At 39.9% G+C, this 24,547-nt stretch overlaps 2 protein-coding genes across 2 annotated transcripts in view; both read left to right on the top strand.

The window, feature by feature from the left end:
• Positions 1-4,106, top strand: part of nckap1l (NCK associated protein 1 like) — a 29,893-nt gene extending 25,787 nt beyond the window's left edge. Inside the window, exon 31 of the mRNA XM_083971156.1 lies at positions 3,515-4,106. Coding sequence (XP_083827282.1) covers positions 3,515-3,631 — 117 coding nt within the window. The 3' untranslated portion in view covers positions 3,632-4,106. The remainder of the gene's footprint in view (positions 1-3,514) is intronic.
• Positions 4,107-8,809: 4,703 nt separating this feature from the next.
• On the top strand, positions 8,810-23,857 carry LOC310986518 (dual specificity calcium/calmodulin-dependent 3',5'-cyclic nucleotide phosphodiesterase 1B-like). Its single transcript, XM_083972454.1, has 14 exons — positions 8,810-9,009; positions 11,158-11,271; positions 12,122-12,304; positions 12,756-12,822; positions 12,963-13,079; positions 13,375-13,515; positions 14,454-14,554; positions 17,725-17,850; positions 19,184-19,285; positions 19,480-19,600; positions 21,267-21,348; positions 21,653-21,770; positions 23,155-23,291; positions 23,701-23,857. The coding sequence occupies exons 1-14, from the start codon at positions 8,957-8,959 to the stop codon at positions 23,796-23,798; spliced, it is 1,560 nt and encodes a 519-aa protein (XP_083828580.1). The 5' UTR covers positions 8,810-8,956; the 3' UTR covers positions 23,799-23,857.
• The last annotated feature ends 690 nt before the right edge of the window (positions 23,858-24,547 follow it).

Below are 24,547 nucleotides of genomic sequence, written 5' to 3'. Positions count from 1 at the left end.
TGTATTTTAAAATTTACAATTAACCATAAATGAGTTTACAATATGACTAATGGAAAATTCTGTGACTCAGTAATTGAGTTTTTTCCCCCCCCTTTACAATAGCCCATCAAGACTGCAGGGCCTTCCAGAAAGGCTTATTTCTTATCTCTAAAGCACTAATAAATGAATGATTAACATTAAAGTCATTAGTGAAGTCGTTATAAAACATTTGTAGTAAGTTTGCATATTTTAAAGTGGTGCTGACATTTAAGATGGATGGAGAGGGTCTTTTTTATATTATGAATACATATGAAAAAGTGAGTTTTCATAACTACAAAATCCACAACATAATTAGTCATTTTATGCTGTGGAAAATCAGTTTTTTATTTAAGAAATAACACTGTTTTATTTTATATTTTTTCATTGGCAACAAAGTCTATAAAGATACCATAACTCGCAAAATAAAATTTAAAAAATCCCATTAACAAGTATCTCCTGATCCAGTCTGATATACTGTAGTGCCTACATCTGTGCCATGGAGCTGTACTGTCCAAGAATTCATGAAAACACGTGAATGAACCATACAGATGTTACTGGTTCAAATTTGCGGGGTTTGTCCTGCACTGCAGGATCGCGTGATCGCGTGACTTTTCACCACAACTGTTTTCCTCTAGGTGGCAGCACCGTACTAAATACTGCTCAGACGTTTTGGGGACAATGCTGACAGCCTGATAGCCGCGATTAGGAGTGGCGCTGTTCATGATACAGAATACAAGAGGATGGAAGGAGAACTAGCTGCAGACAGTAAATAATATAGTAGCCTAGTTTTTCAATGACAAAATGTAACGACGGCAGCTACAGTAGACTATAGCCCACGTCTCACTCTCTTTTTTCGGTCATCTGTCTCGTCATCTCCAAAATGTGTTTTTAAAATGAGCCAACTACAGTACTGTGCAGTAGTGCCGCAGATTTCTCACTCCGCACCTTGTTTGAGAGTGCAGCTGGATGATTTCTTGTGAATGAACGGGTCTGTGTCACTTTGGGGCTGGGCGATAAAACATAGGATAAATAACTTTCCCTCGATAGAAGACGCGGCCGATACAAAGTGACACCGTCAGCCATGCAGCCGGCCTGGACTTTTTATTTTTAATTATGAAGGATCATCTGCGCAAGGCAAAGATGATAGCATCAACAAAACACGGCGTAACACACGCGGCTGTATGGGACAGGCTTTTATTTAATTCAGAACAAACCGCTTAGCAAAAATGGAAAATATAGTCTATAATAATTAATTGATCTGTTGTTTGGCCACTGTTTGAAAATAACCCGAATTGTGAGCAAATAATCTGATCCAGAACAGCAGTCATAATCAGACTTCTTCTAAATAAACCTAAACATTAAATAACTGGGTCAGGTCGGACCATGGGGTTATTTTTTCTCTTCTTCTTCACAGGAGAAGAGGAGGCTATGTGCAAAGTACCACATTAACATCTCTATTCATATAACGCCCATCGAAACAGCTGATTTACATGTCGGCCGTTAAGGCAAGGCAAGGCAAGGCAATTTTATTTGTATAGCCCGTTTTTACAAACAGTTTGTCTCAAAGGGCTTCACATGGCATCGTAGCAACATCCTCTGTCCTTAGACCCTCACATCGACTGAGGAAAAACTCCATAGAAAACCCTTTTAACAGGGAAAAACAGGAGAAACCTCAGGGTGAGCAACAGAGGAGGGATCCCTCACCCAGGACGGACAGACGTGCAATAGATGTTGTTACAGACAAGAAAACAGTTTACAGTTTGTCACAGAATGTGCGGAATATGGAAATGTTAACACATGGCGATTGGCCATTCACGCGGCTTTGTTCTTGGTTTCGGCCAATCAGCTTATAAGCACATGGCTAATTATCAGCTTTCAACCAATCGCACTGTTTTAATGTGTGTGTGTGAAAGTTATTTTCTTTAGTTCATTTTCGTTTCTTTTGGATTTTTTTTTACAACAATGTATCAATATAATATTGTTTTCGTTTCATTTCGTTATAAAAATCAATCCCTTTTCTTTGAAACAATGAGATTGAGCAGCTAAAACTCAATAAACTCAACCATGGCTTGTCTTATTGTTAATCTGAACGCACATGTATAAAGGGCAGAGTCAAGGCAGCAGATAAATCACAAAACATCAACGCGTCCGTGAGCGCAGCGCACCTCCTCTTCTCCTGTGAAGAAGAAGAGAAAAAATAACCCCATGGTCCGACCTGACCCAGTTATTTAATGTTTAGGTTTATTTAGAAGAAGTCTGATTATGACTGCTGTTCTGGATCAGATTATTTGCTCATAATTCGGGTTATTTTCAAACAGTGGCCAAACAACAGATCAATTAATTATTATAGACTATATTTTCCATTTTTGCTAAGCGGTTTGTTCTGAATTAAATAAAAGCCTGTCCCATACAGCCGCGTGTGTTACGCCGTGTTTTGTTGATGCTATCATCTTTGCCTTGCGCAGATGATCCTTCATAATTAAAAATAAAAAGTCCAGGCCGGCTGCATGGCTGACGGTGTCACTTTGTATCGGCCGCGTCTTCTATCGAGGGAAAGTTATTTATCCTATGTTTTATCGCCCAGCCCCAAAGTGACACAGACCCGTTCATTCACAAGAAATCATCCAGCTGCACTCTCAAACAAGGTGCGGAGTGAGAAATCTGCGGCACTACTGCACAGTACTGTAGTTGGCTCATTTTAAAAACACATTTTGGAGATGACGAGACAGATGACCGAAAAAAGAGAGTGAGACGTGGGCTATAGTCTACTGTAGCTGCCGTCGTTACATTTTGTCATTGAAAAACTAGGCTACTATATTATTTACTGTCTGCAGCTAGTTCTCCTTTCATCCTCTTGTATTCTGTATCATGAACAGCGCCACTCCTAATCGCGGCGATATGTGATACATAATCATCAAGTCATAAAGCAAGACAGGCTTTATCATATTACAATAGTTTCTGTGATTTAGGCAGTGTATACAGTAGTTAGTTCTAGTTTAATAGCCTAGAGTTTAAGCTGTGGATTACTGCACAGATCACTGAGTCATCCGCCTGTCGTCCTCCGTTCTCACAGATGCCACCTGGCGGTTGTTTTGGCACATTGAGGCTTTTCATTAAAACCTCTTGTCTCGCCAAAGAAAAAAAATGCATGAGTCTTGTGCCGTCTCGCGTGGACCACGCGTGAAGTCCGCAAATTTGAACCAGTAACATCTGTACAACTGTTCCTTTATTACAGTAAACACAAACTGCAGTCACTAAAACACTAGTGCACCAGATACTTCACCTCTGAAAATAATCCCCACCAAATGCACTTTTCCCCAGTCCCCGGTTTTACCTGCTATAGGACATTTTAAAAAATGTAGCTATTTATGTCTTAAATTTGAGCAAATGGGCTCAGGGGCCTGAAAAATGTTGGTCTTTTAGTGGGCTAGTAATAGAAAAAATAAGAAATATATGAAATGACTTGAGTTGTAACATTTTAAATACTGATTCTTAGATCGTGGAGGAGTCCCCGTACTTGAGCCAGGACATGCTGGAGAGCTGCTTCCCGTATGTTCTGCTCCGAAATGCATACAGAGAGGTGTACAGGTCCTTCATCATCACCCTGGGCTGAAGACTATGTCAAATATTTTTATTTAACCTTTATTTATCCACGAAGAGTAATTTAATGTGCATCCATATTGTGTTTCCGTCATTCTGACTCGTACAAGTCTGCACAATCACAGCAGCCCTGCCACTGCCTTTGACATTTTGATCACATTAGTGCTGATAATGTCCCGTGAGTCAGCACTCTTCATGTACTGTACTCACATTAAAAATATCCCTCCTCATTTTACGAGCTCTAGATTTGCTTTTACAGCTCTTATCCACCAGAATGATGGTGTAGATTTAGGACTACTGCAGTATTACTAATATCAGCTTGAATCCTTCAAATGTAAATCAGGACATTCTCTAACCTCTGTTTTATACTTTACTTATCAGCTCCAGACACAATGAGTTCCATGTCTTAAAGGAAATGTGTTTTTAAATGTATTTAGATTGTATCCACATTTATTCAGATTTTTAATAGATTATTATTTTAATAGTTGATGCACAACTTTATTTCTGACAAATTTTCCAGGAATAAAGATTACATTTACAAGCTGTTTATTTTCTTTTTGGTCTATATTCAACATGTGCTCCTTGTCTATTTCTAGCCTGTTCTCCACCCTCGTTCTCCTCCCATCTTTCCTCCCAGGGTGAGAGTCTTGTCCTCCTCATATCTCATGTACAATTTAAATGATGCACTCCAGTTATCAAAATTGCTTGTTGCTAATTTTAGATTGGCCTTGAGTGATTTTTATTTTGCAACCAGCACTGTTCCTCCTTTCTTCTGTTTTTTTCCCTCTCTCTTCTGTCTCTTCCCTTCTCACCTCATGCTGCAGCTATATCTGTATGGTTGCCTCACTGGAGATATGAATACTCATATCCGTTTGTGTGTGTGTGTGTAAGTTGCATGTAGGGTCTCAGCAACCAAAGCTGAGGGACCCAGCCTTGTCACAAGAGCACAAAAGGTTCAATTCCCACTACAGGCAACACTGACGTGAATACACAGATGAATAATGAATAAACATGGCAGATCCTGAAAGCAGCACATTATCAAGTCCGTATAGAATTAAACAGGAGTGTGTTTGTGTACATGAAGGGTTAAAGAAAAAAAAACAGATGAGAAAAAAAAATGAAAAAGTGACATTGAAGGGAAAATTAATAGAATTACAGTCGGTAATCAAAGATATAAAAATAAGACCAAGTTTGTATGAAAGCTTCATTTTTCTGTCATTTCCTTTTAAGCGCTGAGGGAACAGCCAGATATTGTGGAGTTGCTCATTCTTATTTAATCATATTTCACACCAGGCACCTTCCAGCTTCATATGATGTTCCCTTTTTGTGATTTTAACATTTCACATTTCCTTTTTTCTACTCTCTCTGATGTAGAGGAGTCTGTTTCTTCATCACTAGGGCTTGATATGATATATCCAATCCAATCTAATCCTTTTTATTTATAATGCACAATTTAAAATAAACACAAAGTTTCCAAAGTGCTGTACAATAAAATACAAATCATAAAACATACTAAAAAGGAAAAATACTAAAGATTATAGACACAATAAAATTAAATAAATAAATAGACTGTCCAATATATGATATATTACACATTTTACTCCGCCTCTTCAGCTTTTTTAAGCAGTGTGTAAATAATTTATCAGCGGTTAAGAGATTATAATGTAATTGCAAGCACATGGAAGTTATTTATTTATTTATTTATTATTGCTCAATGTGTCAGAAATAATGCGGTGGTCATGTGTGTTCCTGCTGATTCAAGTTTTGCATGCAAATGAGCTATTCCCTTGCAGCCCCACAGTTTATCCTGTTCCAAGACTCTGAGGACAGTTAATGGTGGAAACTCTGGTCCTGATATAAAGACTCTACTGATTGTGTTTATGACGCAGAGCCACCCCTGCTGACTTGTGCAACACTGATTACACACACACACACACACACACACACACACACACACACACACACACACACACACACACACACACACACACACACACACACACACACACACACAAATGCATGAAAATACCGTACACACTCTGCAAATACAGTATACATTAAGAGAGGGAAGGACTACATGTATTGGAGTGTAATCAGAGAAGCTATAGATACACACAGACACACACATTCAAACAGAAGACAATCACACATGCTGGATTTACAGCAGCACACAGAGGCATACGATACAAACTATGACAAACACACACATGGTCTGCAGCAGCATTCAGAGCCAGAGGTCATGACACCGACTTGTAAAATACACAGAGCAGATGATAGACATCTCAGCCTGGTGACATGGAGGACCACACTGGAACGGTAGGACAATGCTTCCAATGTTTTTTCTTGCTTTTACTTTACACCTTTTGCATACAACTTTATTTACAGCCACATTCCCTGGTGTTAGAAGCTGTAGAGTCACAGAGGGGTTAGATTTGCTCATTAAGTGCACGGTGTTGTGCAGTGAGATGGCACTGAATTTTCTCTGACACACAGGCGTAGTTTGTATGCTTCTTATCACATCTACAGTAATCCGATAGCCTATTGCATGTGAGTTCACCCAACTCAGCCCACTCATTTAGCCTCAGCAATGCATTTTTCCGGTTTATCTCCTTGAGGTGCTACTGTAACACTGCCTCCATGCCACTAAAATGGAAATATATAGATTGTGTTGCTGACAGCTTTGAAAAATTGCTAAAAATGACTGAAAGCACAGTCAATGACTGAAACAAGAGTCTTTGAGTTCTCATCCATGCTAGCAGTTCTCTGAAGCTGTGATAAATGGTGCACACACAACTCATGTTCACAATGAGAACAGCAAGCAGAAAATGTTTAGCAGGTACAAGTTTTGCCATTATCTGGGTGTCGTATAGCTCACTGGTTGAGCAGGTGCCCCATGCTGAGGGTGTAGTCAGCTGCAGCCTGCAAGCCGGCCCTGGTTTGATTCCCCCCCTCTCTGCCTCTATATTTCCTATCTGTCCTATCAATTAAAGGCAAAAAGGCCCAAAAAAAAAAGCTTAATAAAAGTTTTGTCATTATAGTGTAAAGCACTTTGTGCTACATTTTATCTGTATGAAAAGTGCTCTATAAATAAAGTCTGATTGATTGATTATCACCAGCATCATCATACTTTAGCATCATGCTAACATTTGCTAATTACACAAAGCATAGGAGAAGCTGACAGAGCCAAAAAAAAAAAGGTGTAAATTTAAATGATTGGAGTGTGATCACAAATCATCCAGAGGGAGCCATATACAGTACATTTGAGTATAAGTGAATAAAGACATTTCACTAAAATAATTAACATTATCTAAGCTGTGAGAGCCTCAAACAACATAGCCTACCATCCCCCTCAGTGTTTAAGGGTGGAGACAGAAAACTGAAAATACACCCAAAACTCTCTGCGTGCTTTCATACCACAGGAGGTAGCCTACAGCTAAGTGGGGAAACATGATTTTTGTGATTTGGATGCACCAGCCTTTAATCAAACCCAGATGGTTGATTGGGTGTGAAATTCATCCCAGAGAACAGGGAAGCTTTAGTGGGAGATGTTCAACTTTTGACCACTGTGCTCAGTCAAATACCTTTTGATTTGGGTGAAATATGCATGATTTACTGTTGTAAAAAAAAAAAAAAAAAAAATGGCTGCCCCTCAGCAGCCTCAGTACATTTTATTCCCATGGAGCCACACGAAACATTTCGATGTGATTGATAGTGCCACTAAGTCAGATTTCTCTCTCTGAAGTGTAGAGGCTATGAGTAATAATTGAGCCAAGTCACAGGGTGGACGGAGGGAGATCAGAGGGTGTATGTTCGTCATCATCACAGGGAGGCCGAGAAGATGATGGACGAATGGTGGTGGGCGTAGGGAAGGGGGGGGGGGATAAAAAGCAATAGTGTAAGGAAAAAGTTTGGCAACCACACAATGGGAAATGACTGAGTTTAGATGTTTTTAAGTGGCTGACACTGACACTGAATGAGTAGGCTTAGCTACTGCTAATTGACAGTTTTTAATGGACATTACAGTGTGAATGAGTCTGTTGATTCTCTGTCTTCACAACATTAGTTATTTATTTTCTTTTGGCGCGAGAAAAGCAGCCATGGTGACACATGAGATGGAGAATCATATGTCGTGATGTTGCTTCTCCTCATCTCTGCAATACGTCGCGCCATGTCAAAGAGCATGGGAGCATGAGAGTCAGCCTGACCCAGCAGTCAAGGCAGGACAAGCAAGGAGGGAGAACGACAGCAGGCAGGGGGGGTTTTCCCAAGCCATGTCGTAGCACAGCTCTCACAATGCTCCAGAAATAAAGACCAGTAGTGGATTTAGGACATGCATCTGTAAAAGTGTGTAGGGACGACTCTCATTGTCTTGTCTCTGCATGTTGAAGATTTGTGTGCTGTCCTTTTTTGGACACAAAGATGTTTGTGTTTGTGTTTTTTTCATTCTTTCTTTCTTTTTTGGTCAGACATTAAAAAAACACTCGGTTGACATTTATTGATGAGGCATGTCAGTGAAGAAGTTTGGGCTCTACAGTTAAAATAAATGACTGAAATAATTTAAATTATGATTCCAGCCTCTGTGCCATGGCTGTTTTATGCAGTAATTTCATCTTCTTTACATGTTAAATCATTTTCTTTATGCATTACAACTTTTGTAGAAAGTCAGGGCTATCAAAAAAAAAAAAAAAAAATTAAAGTGTCCATTCCCTCCCTGCACAGCAGTACTGAGAACAGTAGTTAACCTATCTGGCTGTTGTGGGTGGTTTTCGAGGACAAGCTTTGTTTATGTTTCTTGGTTCGGGTGACTGGTGGGTTTCAGTGAAAGACAGTCTCTGTGTAGTTCCCTGATTTGCGGCTGCGGTGGAAAATTCTCATTTGGGATTTGAGTACACACGGCTTGAAAGACTCGCAGTCAACACTTCATCAGTGAGCCAGGTCAACTAACTCACTTCACACAACGGATGTACACATATACACAAACACTCACTCACTGACAAAGACACGCACACACACCAAGCACTCTCTCTCTCCCTCCCTCTCTCTCTCTCTCTCTCTCTCTCTCTCACTCACTCATACACACACATACTGACACAGTCTGGACCTGCCTAACCAATCAGAGTGAAGTGGAGTAGGTCCCCCAGAAGTGGGTGGGAGAGCTGTTGAAACAGAAGTCTGTCTCAGGACACACAAAGTTTGCGTTGGTGGTTTGGAGAACTTTTATGCTTACTACTTTGCAATTATTTTCATTTTTCATCCTCCTGTTGTTGTTTTTTTGTTTTGTTTTTTAATTTTTTTTTATTGAACTCTGGGGTCCATTAGGGCACAGCTTGAGTGTGGAATGACTGAACTGGTGCGAATCCGTAAGAAACGGCTGCAGATCCCCATCTCTAGGTAAGACAGAGGGGGCTAAGATTAGTACAGATAATACCATATTCAGCTATCTACATGTTCAGCCTCTCTGTTAGTGCATAAATAAGGCTGGGGATCTTTATCAAACATGCTACATCTTTATACTTAACACAGTTATAAAGTGTTTGGTTCAGATAGGCAGTGTCTGTATCTTTCTGATAGTCTAGTTTTCTTATTTTGCAGCAATGGAAAGATGTGACAAAAAAAAAAACCACCAGCAGTGAACAGTGATGATTGATATGCATCCCACCACATAGCTGTTTTGTTGACCCAATTCATATATATTTACAGTATAGACACACCTTCAGGAAATGTAGAGCAAAAGATGAGAAGGCTATTCTTACCTTAAAAAGTAACGTTTTACAAAGATGGCTACCCTTCTTTTCAAAGATTTCCTGCTGAGTTCATCAAGATTGTCTCCAAATATAGCTATTCTTTTGCAGCATCTGAACATACTTGTTGCTCCTATAGTTGTGCGAACACACATCATACTCATGCGCTTGCGTGGGAGGGAAATGTGCTGCAGAGGTGATGGGTCATGTGGTTTTGTTTTGGTTAACACACTGATGTATTGGTGTCTACAGGTTTTACAGCTTCAAAAGCTGCTGATTGTTATCCGGTCATTTATAGGGTTATTTTTTGACAGAAATTCACACATTTCTTTTCACCATGTTTGTCAGTATTAATGTGTGAAATCTAACAAAAGTGTAAAAGGCAATTGGGGATATAATCTGGGTTTTTATGTCTTTGTATTTTTTAAGAAATTCATTTGAAGATTTGTGCTGACCGAGCTGATACCACTCAGACACCTCTACAGTATACTGTGCTGATGCACACTCAGAAAGAATGACACTATGCAGTGTGTAGATTCAAACACAAAGTCTGAGCCAAAGGGAGATTTGTCTCTATAAACAAAGTTTCCCAAGTGCACTTGACGAGTAATTTCCTGTAAACGTCCTGTCAGGGGCTCTTCTACGGCGAAGAGTTGGAACAAAAAAGACTGTGTTATCACAAAAGATTACTTTAGATTGAAAGTGAGCGGTGGTATTCAGATGCATGCTATTTTTATGACTCAACAGCTTTTGAAAGCCCGTGCCAGCGTGATAAACACTTGAAAAGCTGTGAGCGTCTCATCCCCAGGAGCTGGCTCCACAGCGTGGCCTGGCGCAGTTTGAATACAATCGTTCTGGTCACGGCACCATACGGGCAGTCCACCAAAATGCTTAAGAGGAATTATCCGTGGCACAAATGTGTTATCATATCAAATAAACCTCTCTTTCAAATGGCCATGGAGAATATGAAATCCTATTAAAGTCTAAAGGTTCCAGTTGTGTAAACTGAGAGTGAGATTCCTCATCAGATGCTGTATTATCTACTCAAGCTTTTGGATGTATCACTGAGATAAGATTACATTAATATACTGCAGGCGGGTCACCGGTCACACTCGAGGTGACATCTACTCCAAGCATTTGCTTTTTATTATCCTGCAGTAGATTAATGCTTTTCCATCAGTTCTCTTTTCTAATTTGATTAAAAGTTTTTAAAACCATGTGAGCAGCATGTTCTCAGATGGGATCAGAATGTGGCCAACACTTAAAAACTCAAAAACATGATTCTTCTCGGAGCCCACTTTGACAAAATGTGGGTTACATAAGACCCTGACCATGGGAAGTTTTCCTCTCATGGAAAATTTGGCACTAACGATGCCCTTTTGCCACTGGCTTTCTTTGGACAGCTTGGCATTTAAATCGCTTCCAAATAAACTCTTTCCGCTCACTAGGAAATATCTCAACCTGTTGTTAAGGGACTCCTCGGACCTTGTTTCTGTCGCTCAGGACAACGGCAAGTGCTGTCAATTCGTAGACCAATTCACAGAGCCGTGTTTAGGAAGCTTCTATCACACAAAGCCATTTTGTTCAGACCTTTCTCCTGTAGCTAAAACTTTTATTGCTGAACCCAATGTGATTTAATGTGAAGACTTTGATGCCAAACTGCTGTAAGATCCAACCATTTTCACACAGTGCCTGGCAGTGATTGCTGTTTTGAGAGGTGAAACAGCATCTTACTGACAAAAAGGGCATCTTTCATTTTATTTTATTTTTTTGAACACATGATTATATTTCCTTTCAGGCTGAGGAGCATGCTGAAACAGCTGGAGGAGAAAGATGTCGACTTTGAAGAGATCAAAAAGAATCTGGATTTCACAGCGTCGTTACTAGAGGCAGTTTACCTTGATGGATCAAGGTAGACTACAATAAGACAAAATCCTTCTGAAAACCAAAGCTAATTAATTGACATTTTCATTATCGATCATGTATCTTGGTCTACACCTGATGCTTATAATATTCCCCATTTAAAGCAGCCATTTATTATCTTCCACAAAGCAATGACAGATTAGTTCCAAGCTCAATAGGCTGCAAAAACAAAAGATTGGAACATTACTTTTGATATTTTACATATGGATGCACAATTTTGTTGTTTAACAAAGTGCTGTGAGCTTACCTACTGCTTGACAGCAGTAACTTTCTCATCAATATGTATGCAAAAACCCAAGTTAACCGTTTACCCCAGTTTCCAGTCTTTGTGCTAAGCTAAACTAAGATGAGCGACGATAAACTAAGCTAAACCAAGCTTAATGTGGCTTTATGTGACCTTTACTGGACTTATCAAACTGTCAGCGTTTATAAGCTTGTTAAATTTTAATGTTACTGAATTTAGAAATGCTTGAGCCATTGTTACATTTACAAGATGAGAGGTTATGCTGAACTTGCAATATTTTTCTAGACTAGTTAGCAATAGCATAACTGCATTTTTACTTTCCTTGGGTCAAAGTACTAATTACTGTAAAGCAATAACAGAGATTTGCTGAAATTGTATATATTTTTATAATTTTTTATTTATTTTTAACAACATGTAACTTTTAAAGGTTACCAGGAATATCACTGCTATGTGGAAAAGTTTTATATTGCCAAAATTGCCATTGTGGTATCCTTCCACTGAAGAATAAATGTATCATTTTGTCCTGCCATTTGCTATTGACTCTATGACTTTGTATCAACAGTTTGTGTGTGTGTGTGTCTGTTGTCTCTCTTAGGCAGTGTTTGGATTCTGAAGACGATCTCCAGCAGCTGCAGTCAGACGGGGTTCCTTCGGAGGTCACCGACTGGCTGGCATCCACCTTCACCCAGAGGGTTCGACGGCCTGTGCGACGCTCGGATGAGAAGCCCAAGTTCCGCAGCATCGTCCATGCAGTGCAGGCTGGGATATTTGTGGAGAGGTATGACAATATATTTGCTCAATTTATAATTTTTCAGCGTCATTAAAAGGTTAATGTTGTAATAGTTGTGATTTTAGGTTAATCCATACACTGTATATCACTTTGCAGGAAAGATACAGAAGCAGGCATACAGCTATAGTTGTATGACACATAAATACAATAATATAAGGACATGATCTTCTTATACCATAAAACTCACATAGTAAATGACTGATTTCCATATCTGTACTATAACTCTAATATAAGCTTATGCAGTGTTGGTACAGCTACAGAAAATACAGACAGCTGCACTGCACTGTGAAACATTAACCTCCTTTTCTCTTTAAAACATCCTTCCAAAGAGGACAGGGACTTTAGAGGATTTATATAAACAGCTCCTGAGTCTAGTTCACTGCACAGTGTCAACATCTGAACTTTAACTGAACTCAACATAAACATTGCATTATTCCAGGATGTTCAAGAGGGCCTACACTGCAGCCATGCCAGACCAACCTGCTGTGGTTATAAACTGCCTCAGGGTAAGCCCCCACTATTCATAAATCTCAAAGTGGGTTGTGTGTTTTTGTAATAAATCGGGCATTACAAAAAAGATAGCAGGCTATACACAGCACACAAGTATGCATCAATAATGCAGTCACTCTCCTCTCGTTCCCCTCAGGATGTCGACCGCTGGAGCTTCGACGTGTTTGCTCTGAATTCGGCCAGCTCTGATCACGCACTGCGAACTCTTTTCTTTGAGCTGATCACCAGATATGAGCTCAACAGCCGTTTCAAGGTCTTTGAGTTTGAGATTGAAACTTTCCATGCATGTTTTAAAATTAGAGATATGCAAGAGTATCAGTGCTCTGGATGAAAAACAGTTAATATCGTCACCACGGCCCATGTAGCCTCCACTTCTGTGGAAAACTTGTGTTGTAATTTGCAGATATAATCAGGCATATGGGTTTTATTAACAGTTTGTAGTGTTTGAAGAAGCAGTGGGCTGCCAGATTATGAGCACAAATTGACACAAACCCTTGAACCTTGGATTTTTAAACACAGTTGTAATGATTATGTAATGTATTTTGCAGATCCCCATCTCGTGCCTGACAGAATTCCTGTCTGCACTGGAGAGAGGATACTGCAAACACAACAACCCCTACCACAGCCACGTTCACGCTGCTGATGTGACTCAGACACTACACTGCCTGCTGCTGCGCTCAGGACTTGTGGTACGCTGGACTCACCTGAATACTCACTTATTTAGTGTTAATTAATACTTTTTAGAATATTTTGTTGTAATGATTGTTAATGTTCTTTTCATTGTGCTTTTCCTTTTTTTCCTCAATATCAGCAAAAACTATGAAAAAGTCAAAACCAACAATATACTGTTTCCCAATAGTTTCCTCAATACTTATTTATAACATTATGCTAACGTTATAGTGATACATTACCATGACAACTAACATCTTCCTGTCAAAAAGAAGCAGATTTTTATGTTGCTGTTTTTGGTAACACTTTACTTGACGCCTATCTCTATAACACAGTATAACCCTACTTATAATGAGTTATAATGCAGTTATAGCACTGTATAACTACAGTATAGTTATAAACACTCATAAATTATCATAATGCTTTATAAAAATAAGCACACTATAAAGCATCTTATCATGACTTATAAGGTCAGGTATTATAATAGGTTATAATTGTTAGTAACTCACTGACAATGACCACATCGATAATTTATTATTAATATAGTTATAATGTGTTATAATTGTCTTATAAACGTGTATAACTATCATTATGAACACTCATTAATTATCATAAGGCTTTATAACAATAAGCACAAGACATTAGTATTATAATAGAGTTATAATGCTCTATAATATGTTATGCTTATTGTTATAAAGTCTTATGTGATTTATGAGTGTTTATAATGATAGTTATACATTATTACATACCTTATAAGTCATGATAAAATGCTTTATAGTGTGTTATGATTATTGTTATAAAGCATTATGATCATTTATGAGTGTTTATAACTATAGTTATACAGTGTTATAACTGCATTATAACTCATTATAAATATGGTTATAATGTGTTATAGAGATAGGCGTCAAGTAAAGTGTTACCCTGTTTTTTTTGTTTTGTTTCATCTCTGTCTATGAAGCACTGGCTGACGGAGCTTGAGGTGATGGCGTCGTTGTTTGCTGCAGCCATCCACGACTACGAACACACGGGAACCACAAACAACTTTCATATCCACACAAAGTAAGCACCTTTTTCTGGAACACGTTTTATTAACCCTGTCCTATAAAGCGCCAACTATATTTACGCCACATCCTGTTGTGAAACTGTAGAATAGTGGGGGATGTCAGGGAATGTAGAAACAGTAGGGTAGAACGACTTTGTGCAGTTTTAGGAGGGCACTCTAAAACACAAACACATCTTTGTGGAGGGAACACAGTATTTTTAGATGTTGATTTTCCACATAGGAGGGCTGAAGAACGCAGTCTCCTGGCACCCATCATCATCATCATGCTTTATCTTGGGAAAAAAGGACAAAGATGCGTGTCCACAATAAGAGAAAATATCTTAGTTACAGTATCTAAACAGCCTCTGTCTGAAAGTCAGCTTCAAACACTATCAAATGCTCATCTCCTTTACTGACTGATACAACTTTGTTGAGTAAACAATATGATACAAAAAAAGGGAACTGATGGTTGACTATAAATGCAGACAGATGTTTTTTTTTTGACCATGTAATTTAATTATAATTATTGGAAAAAACAGAAAAGACAGTGTTTCATCTGTCCATTTTTGATTTACTCGGTAATTACAATGAATTGCTTCCTGACATCATAGTATGACATACATCACAGCTGCAATCAGTGCACAGCAGCTGAGCTCGACAATTTTCAAGACAAGAAGGCAAAAGGAAAAGAAAATAAGAAAATGAAAAAAAGATGAAAATACAAAACTAAATGACTAATGATGTATTCATTTTAAATTAAATGCAGTGGTACTTTCAAGGACATCCCGCTGAGGAAATCAAAAACTCTGCAAGACATTTACAATGGAGCTGGATTTGCTAGAGATGAGATCTGGAACCCACAGTTCATCCTACTATATTAAGGTTTTGTTCTTCCCCGCAGCCCAGCAGAAAGTCTGCAGGCATCTGTGGTTCATAGACAAACAACCAAAATCAACTAAACCAGTCAACCAATGTGGGGCCTGGCCTGGGGATGTAGTTGTGATGTAGCCGAACAAAACTCTGGTCATCAGTGCAAAGGAGGTCATGTCGGGTCCTGGTGAAAAGCTTGCATTGCCATAATCCCTATAGTCATAGCAGTCGGTTCGTTACCTTTATTGTCGGTGCAAGCTATTTTTAGAACAGCTGAGCCGCGCCGCGAGCTGCTCAGAGCTACACTACAGAGGCTAATGGGATTTCTTGGTTTCCCTCATCAAACTCATCAAATACACAATCCAACAACTCCAAAATGGAACGTTATGAGACAGTTGTTTTTGAGGTAAATTCATGCAAAACAGCTGATGTGCATTCACTTCGGGGGCAGTTTTTCGCAAGCAGTCTTTGCATTTGCCTCAAAAATAGCGTGGTGGTGAATGTGCAGGTCACAACTTGTCCATGAGAGCATTTTTGGAGTTGTTGGATTGTGTATTTGATGAGTTTGATGAGGGAAACCAAGAAATCCCATTAGCCTCTGTAGCGTAGCTCTGAGCAGCTCACGGCTCTGCTCCGCTGCTCTAAAAACAGCTTGCACCGACAAATAATGGTAACGAACCCTAAAACTATAGGGATTATGGCAATGGGCCAATTTACCAAAATGTTGAACTATCCCTTTAAGGCTGATCTAGACTGCTTGGCCCACAGAGTTTCAAGCCTTGTCGTTGTATATTCTTTGCAGCACTACATCTCTGTTAGGTCACTACCTTGATGACCATGATGAGTGTACAGCTGCTGGAACACTTCTCCCCTCAGGCTCTTTAGAGGCACAAACTGGTACACACACTCTCCGCCATCGGGCCGTTGGTAGGTTTTGTACAGAAGTCCTTTCCTCAAAGTGAGAAGGTCCCAATGGCATTACAGGCCCAGTGCCGCAGGACTGAATCTCTGTCTCTCTACATGGCCGGCTGGCACTCAACAGTGCTGGCACAAGGGAAGGACAGCACTAACGACAGGGTCAGCTCCCTGAAGTGCTATTAAGTCATCAGTGGATCACTCTGGAGAAGCAGAGATAGCATGCTGGACAGTCGACCCTACATCTGCAGCTGCTCCCTGTACAGAGTCTTGGCACAGGAGTTAAAGAGGAGAATCAAACCAACTACTACTTTGCCCTGAGATGGATCCTGCCTGGACAAAGCATCTGCACTTTACTGGGCCTGACCTTGGTATCATCTTGCTTCTGGGACACCACTGCCCCCAGACAATCATGGCTAGCATCCACCTCTCAAATGAAAGACAGTGTGAAATTAGCTAATGCAGGCGTAAACACTAACCTCGCCTTGAATTCTGTGGGAAAGCTGTGTTTCACACTGGGGGAGGGGGTCCAGAGCAGACATCCCTTCTGGGTAACCTCCTAGCCTGCATGGTGTTAGATCAGCAACGCCCTCACAGAGAGGTGCAGTAAGATTGGCATAGCTCGCCGCTCCATTTCAGCCTCCAGCTGTTGGATCAAGTCCTCCAATCCTGCCGACCGAGGCTAAAACAAGGTAGACTCAGTCAGAACAGGCAGAGTTTATAGGAGCTCTTCAACATCTGCTGTTATGTTTAAACCATAAAAAGAACAAAACAAATTCTAGTCAAAGCAAAAAAAAAAAAAAAAACTAATCTTTTTCTCATAAGTCCCTCTAAACCCTCTAAACTGTGTCCGAATAAATAACTCCAGAGTACATGTTTTTTTTCCACTGTCACCATTAGAAATCAATGAAAACAACATAGAGTCCAGCTGTGACCGCCGGTGCCACTCAGACTACAAACGATTTCAGCTCTGACTTAGAAGCATTTTTACAAGAGTTGTATTCATTGTGTGGTTTAACTGCATTGGCAGAGGCTTCAAAACTGGAAGACTTTTCATGGTGCACTTTTAAACAGTCTAATAAAGAAGATTATGCAAATGAGTCAGTGGACAAGAAATGCCTGATTGAGAAATTAGTTAATTAACTTGCCAGACTCAGTCATTAATACCTACATGTGCCAATTTTTATCGCATCCTACTCTCCAGGCACTTCTGAATCCACCATTACAGACCTGCAGTCATTGTGCTTTAATGACTCCCTCAGGACTCTGCTTTTATCCCACTCTTCTCCGCCCCATACTTCTACAGTTTTACACACTTATATTCTTCAACTTAGCGATCAATTTGTGTCTTGTTCTACTTTGTCCTCCTCTCCACCTCTCATGCCTCCTCATTCTTTTACAGGTCTGAGTTTGCATTGATCTACAACGATCGGTCGGTACAAGAAAGCCATCACCTGAGTGCAGCGTTTCGACTGCTGCAGGACGACCAAATGAACATCTTCACTAATTTGACGAGGGAGGAATGGATGTAAGATGGCAACTTTCTTATACCTGAGAGTGTCTTAGTTATTCACCTAGAAAGGACGTTTGTTTCCATATTTACAGAGAATACAGTAGCTAAGAAAAGATCAAAATGCTGGAATGATAATTTATCTGATTACTGTTGATATTACCAGTAAACACCAGGCAAAGAGAATACAGTAGACTTCTGTATTGTATTTTTTCACCAGTGATCAATTAATCACAGTGAGATAGAGGCAGAGTTTTTTTTTTAAACTAAGTTTTCACCGAATAGAAAGAGATTAGAACATTTCAAAGGGTGTGTGCACACACCACACCACACACAACACAAACAACCAATATTTTTTTAATCAAAGTTTTCAAAGCTAGCTAATTGCTAATTAAGTTTGACGTGTCAGTAACATCCTCTCTGTGGGCACTTTAGTTTTAGTAACACACACACACACACACACACACACACACACACACACACACACACACACACACACACACACACACACACACACACACACACACACACACACACACACACACACACACACACACACACACACACACACACACACCATAGTGTAAAACTTGATATGCATTAGCCTGCAGCTAAAAATAGTCCCCAACAGATTAACTATGTATTTCTGTTTGAGTAGCGTTTGCTAAAGCCTACAGTGCCCAACATTTAGCCTTAAAAAGTGTAATAATAACCCTGTTAAATTATGCTTCAAGAAGAAAGGTGGAGTTTAAGGCGGGTGACAGACAAGGTAGTGAAGCCAGAACTGATTGAAACACTCAGATGAATTCTTCATGACAACAGCTGGGGTGACATATTGGCAGTGATGGGGGCAAAATCCCATGAGGGGATTTGTCCTTCAATAAGACTTTCCATAGCGGCTGCTCTAGCCTCCCCTCAACTTTGACCTCCTAAGATAAAATTTCTCTATTATGAATCAATAAAGCATCGCATTACTATCACTATAGCAACTCATTCACTAATCGACAGTGGGACAGTGGAGGAGAAAATATTCATACTGTATATAGTTTATATATTCATGGAGTCTGAAGCTTCATGTATCATAGATTTAGTGTGGGACTGTGTTATTCATGGAAGAGCTCTGCAGATATCAGCTAAGATAAACACCAGCACTATACCCTGATGGGCTTTTCTAGCCGCCAGTGTAACCATGGGAACAAGAAAATCCATCAGGGAAACTTAAAAGGTTACAACCCGACGAGTCGCCTTGCCTGCCTTTTTTTTTTTTTTTAAACTCTATACAGCTCCTAACCGTCACACAAGGTCAACTAATAAAACGTGTGTGTTTGTTTGTGTGTGTGTGTTTGTTTAGGGAGCTGCGATCACTGGTTATAGAGATGGTGTTGTCCACAGACATGTCCTCCCACCTACTGCAAGTCAAAGCCATGAAATCCTGTCTACAACAACAAGAGCGGTAACATTAATGGACTGGGCTGTAGTTTCCACTGTGTTGTGTAATCACAAGGTCACAAAGTCAATGTTCACTGTAGATTCTTATTTGAAAAATATTCTACAGGCAAATAATTACTGTCACTGGCTGGTGTCATATCTGTGGGGCACGACGGCACAGTAACAAAAACAAGAGTTGCATTATGCTTTCTCCATCAGGATTGACAAGCCCAAAGCACTGTCTCTGTTACTTCACACGGCTGACATAAGCCATCCGTCCAAGCCCTGGGCTCTGCACTCTCGCTGGACCAAAGCCCTGATGGAGGAGTTTTTCAGGCAGGTAGGAACTCTAATAGACCTGAACTGTCAATGTGAATGGTTCATCACTTCATCTTTTCTTTACTTGCACAATCATTTATCCGGGTTGATGGAATAATTCAACATTTTAGGAAATACCTACTTAGTCACTTTCTTGCAGTGAGTTACATAATAAGACTGATGTCACTATAATAAGCACCTGTAATTGGGATCTGCTTAGCATAAACACTGGGAGTAAGGGGAAGCAACACTAGAATCCACCTGCCAGCATCTCAAAAAATCATTAACTGATACATTGTGTTGTTTAATTTGTATACATTGTAACTAATTATAATTGAGATATTTATTCTGAAAGGCTCCTTGGGTTGGATCTCAAGTGCTGTGAAAGCCCTCAGCCAAATGTGCATAAAAGAAAGAGAAGCATGATTTAGGTGCATGAATTGAAAAGAGAATATAAATAAATACAGAAGACAAAAGATAGAAGGCAATTAGGCTTCTAGCTACTGTATTGTTTTTGCTTGTGCTTGTGTCAGTGCTGTCCGGTCTCGTGTTAAGCATGGACATGAGATTTTAAGTGCAGTAGTGTAGTTTAAGTGTTGTAAAGAGAGCGTTCTCTCTTCTATTCAGATACAGTGTTCACATCATTTCTCAGGAACCACCTACTCCTGATCTCCTCTGACTTGTTTGATCTCTTATTATCTCGGAAATGATTGATGAGTCAAAAGGTTGGACGCCTAATAGCAGCTTTGTAAATGACTCACCGTCTCTCACCGACAGTCTGAAAGCAGGAGAGGGAAACGTTCAAAGAGGCTTCTTACGTCGTAGCTAAAGAAAACAACATAAATACCACTTTAGGTATGTTGGAGAGACAGTCAGAGTCAGGAAGGCCTCTTTGAAAAGTGAACTGATCACTTTGATTGATTTGATGTGATTCAAGATTTAAGTCCAGAAACTATCTATGCAGAGAATCGTGCAGATATGATACATTCGAAATGATGACGTTGCCTCACAAACCTCATGAAAAACTGGAAGTTTGCTCTTGATCTTTGTGGGGTTATGTAACAACGTTATCTAATCCATAAGGTGAAAAATAGAGCCAGTGATCGAAGTTAAACTGAGGTGATGAAAGGCAGGTACGCCTGCTGCTAGTTACACTCATGTAGGTTGTTGGTGACAACAGGGACAAAAGACCATAATGGTTGTTCCAGGCTGGAGGACTCATTGTGAAAACTGTCAGTCATCATTCTTACAACCTGCCTCAAAGGCCATTTTCAAGTAAAAGCTTTGGCAAAAAGCAGTGAAAAAATTGGCAGGCATTGTGAGATTGGTACTTTTAACTGAGTGGGTTTCCTGTAAATGCGGAAATAACTTGTATACTGTCATCTCTCTCTCGCTCTCTGTGTCCTCTATTTTCTGGATTTGAAAAATAACTTATAAAAGATGATGTGCTGAGGAGCCCGGCTCGCTTTGAAAATAAGATGTGAGAAACCTCCTTCTGAAAAGCCTCTTACTGTAAATGTTTACTGTGTTTCTTTTTTTTTTTTTAAACAAAAGGGTTTGCATTGTTTTCTTTGAATGAGGTGTCAGGTTACTGGTACTGGAATCAAACAACCTTTAAAGAGTTATTTTCAGGCTGTGTGTGGGATGCCCTTTAAGATATCTTCTCTCTCTCTTTCTATCTTTGTGAGGGTGATAGAGAGGCGGAGCTCGGCCTGCCCTTCTCTCCCCTGTGTGATCGAAAAAGCACCCTGGTAGCCGAGTCCCAGATTGGTACGTCTTAAAAAAACACACACCTTTCAAAAAACAATTTCTTCCTGTGAAGATATGAACTGCAGCTAAATATATTGTACTGCAGCTTAAACTCACCTTTCATAATTGCACTTTCTCTTTGAATGAAATAAGCCTCTCAGTGTCAAGCTTAATGCTGATTTATGTTCAGTGCTGCATGATATGGCTTTTCACACCACTGCTAATATTACAGGACCACATTTGAAATTGAATGAGAAAAATACATTTTCATGGCTCTGTGAAAGCAGACTGTCACATTCTGGTGTTCCTACAATTAATCTTGCAGGTTTTATAGACTTCATTGTGTATCCCACATTCTCTCTGCTGACGGACATGGCTGAAAAGATTGTTATTCCCCTTGTGGAGGAGAATCCAGGTCCACCAGACCCCTGTAACAGACACAGGTATGCACACAGAGAGGACATGTACCGAAGGGCACACCTGCAGGAGTCACTAAAGCAAGCAGCCAGTTAGCTTAGCATGGCGGCTAAAAAACAAGGGGGGAGTTGTGGGTTCTACAAGTGAAGACCACTTCCGCGTTCAAAAAGCTGCAGTACCCCGGCGGCCTCTGGGGGCTGGCTCCAGAAGGGAGCAACTCCAATTGAGCCCCATGTTAAAATAGCCGACTTTACAGCTTAAAAAAACATATTTACAGCCTGGTACATTTTATTTTTTTGGTCTCTACCGATAGTTTCTACCCCCGCACACACTCTGAGGGGGGAGAATTTTTTTTTAACTCTACCATTTTACTATTATTAGGTTTAAAATTAGGGCGCAGAAACGTTGAGTGACAGGTCCGGAGACCGCTGCTTCGAGGCCGTTCGAGGCCAGTGGGCGGGTTCTCGGCCGGTAAATCCAACATGGCACTGTTCAGGCCGCCATATTTGAGTCACAAAAACGACTCCCCAAAACCAGTGGGTGACGTCACGGATGCTACGTCCATATTTTTTACAGTCTATGCTAAAAGACGTTTGTCCGACTACTTATTTCTCCGACTTCCCATTTCTCCAACCATACATTTCTTTATTTTTGCGTCCATTAGTCTGACCTCCCATTTCTCTGACCCTAACCCTAAACCTAGATGTAATACTGTAGAATAACTCGGATTAATGGGTAGTTGGAGAAATGAGCGGTCAGCGGCATATTACTTACATATAAATAGACATACAGTTAGAACAAGGATAACAACAACAAGAAAGAAAATGGACATCACGGTAAAGATTCAAGAATGGCACACATATTGTTTTGATGGGTCAGATACAGTATAGTGCAAGTATAAGGAGCAATACAATACAATGCTTTGTCAAAAGACAAAAAAATCTGCCCTCAAGTATATGCAAAGATCTTTAATTAACTTGTATCTGTACATTTTTCTTTATACCTGTTACGACAACATTAAGTGTGGTGTCATAGTAGTAGGTGCTGGTATGAATTTTGCTATCATAAGACAGTCAGAAGAGTTGTTTCCCCTGTTTCCTGCTGAGCTAACTAACTCCTGGCTGCAGCTTCATATTCATCAAACAGATATGAGAAGTGATATCAATCTTTTAATCCAACTCTTGGCAAGAAAGCGGATAATTGAATTTCCCAAATGTCAAAGTATTCCTTTAAGAGACATTTAAATCTTCCAATAAAGACAAGAATGTTATAGAGGGCCTTATCTAAACGTTACTGAGAACAAATGAGTAAGAAAACAAAGAAAGATGAAGAAAAAAAGGGTGAAAAGGGGAAAGAAAAAAAAGAAAGAAAAATGTTTTGGTTTGACGGCAATTTGTAATTTCTCAATAGTAATCTTTGGAAGGAGAGCTCCAGAGGGCTGCAGTGGAGCCTCGCTCACATCACAGCTGAGCTGGTGAGTTTCCGCTCCACATGGACACGACACACTGAAGACAACAAGCTGAAATGGAAGGAAAGTGGCTCCAATGGTACGTGACACAGTGGTGTCTTCACATACAGTCCCTCACCACCGACCAAAACTCATTTTGTTGATGTTGTGCTCAAGATTTATTGGCCGTCACTAATTGAAGAAATTCCTATAACATAACAACCTTGTCATTTTTCGTGCAGCTTTATTATTTTCTGATCACCTATGAAATGTTTGACAACCTCTGCTCATACAGAATAAAAGTACCTTTTTTATTTTGAGATAAGTAACTGGTTTGGCAGGAACAAAACCACTTAACTCCATAAATGTGCTCAGTTTCCTTGATTTGATTTGTTATTTTACATTCATTTCAAAGTGATCTCATGAGCAGATTAACAGATACAGATATTGTTTCCCTCTCAGCTTAATAAAATTTTCCAATGCCTTTTCCAATATTCTTTATCCCCCAGGATTTTCAGACCCCAGACTGACAAAAGAACAGAGGGCCAGACAAGAGGAGCTGTCAGAAAAATCTCTGCAAGACCCCGACGCGGATACAAACCAGTAGACAGGGCTACATTTGTGATATGTGCTTTTTAACATTAAGTCACTGAGAGAAAACCACAATGCCTTCTTATATTATGATAGAGATACAGAGGTGGAGTGGGGGCGGGGCGGGGCGGGGCGGGGGAGGGGGAGGGGGTTAATGTTCAGATCATCTTCCCAAGGTAAGATGCCACGTAATCACAGAAGTGTCCTCATGTCTTATTTCAAGTGTAGTATACTATGCTAATTTAAATGCAAAGTGTACATGCTGGCCATGTTATACAGTGTAGTCCATGTAATTAATTTAATTTGCCACCAACACTTTTATAGTTTGAACTGTACACAAATCATTTAACCCTGCAATAAACCTTGGAAAATGTTTGTTGCTTTGTGTTGCTTTGCATGGATTCATTATATTTTATTATAAGGCTGGCTTAATTATGGTGAGAAGATCATGTTATATAGTTTTTCACTGAAACACGCAAAGGATTCACGTTCCTTATTGTGAGCTGGTAACTTGAGTTCCAATGTGACTTGTGCCTTTTTATGTCTCTTCGTCCGTGGTAGCCTGTTTGACTCCTATTCTTGTTGACACAATTTCTCAATGATAGAATGTCTTCTAATTCGTCACAAATACTCACCAGGACTTAAAGCAGAAGTACGTCGCCCCTACGTCACCACATTCACAGGCATCCCTTGGCTGCACACACACAGAGAGGACCGCACCTTTATGCCGTTCTCTCTCCTCATTGGATAAAGGTTGTAGGATAC

The sequence above is a fragment of the Trachurus trachurus genome (assembly GCF_905171665.1).
Source record: "Trachurus trachurus genome assembly, chromosome: 5".
NCBI lineage: Eukaryota > Metazoa > Chordata > Actinopteri > Carangiformes > Carangidae > Trachurus > Trachurus trachurus.
This window is presented reverse-complemented; position numbering and strand designations above follow the sequence as displayed.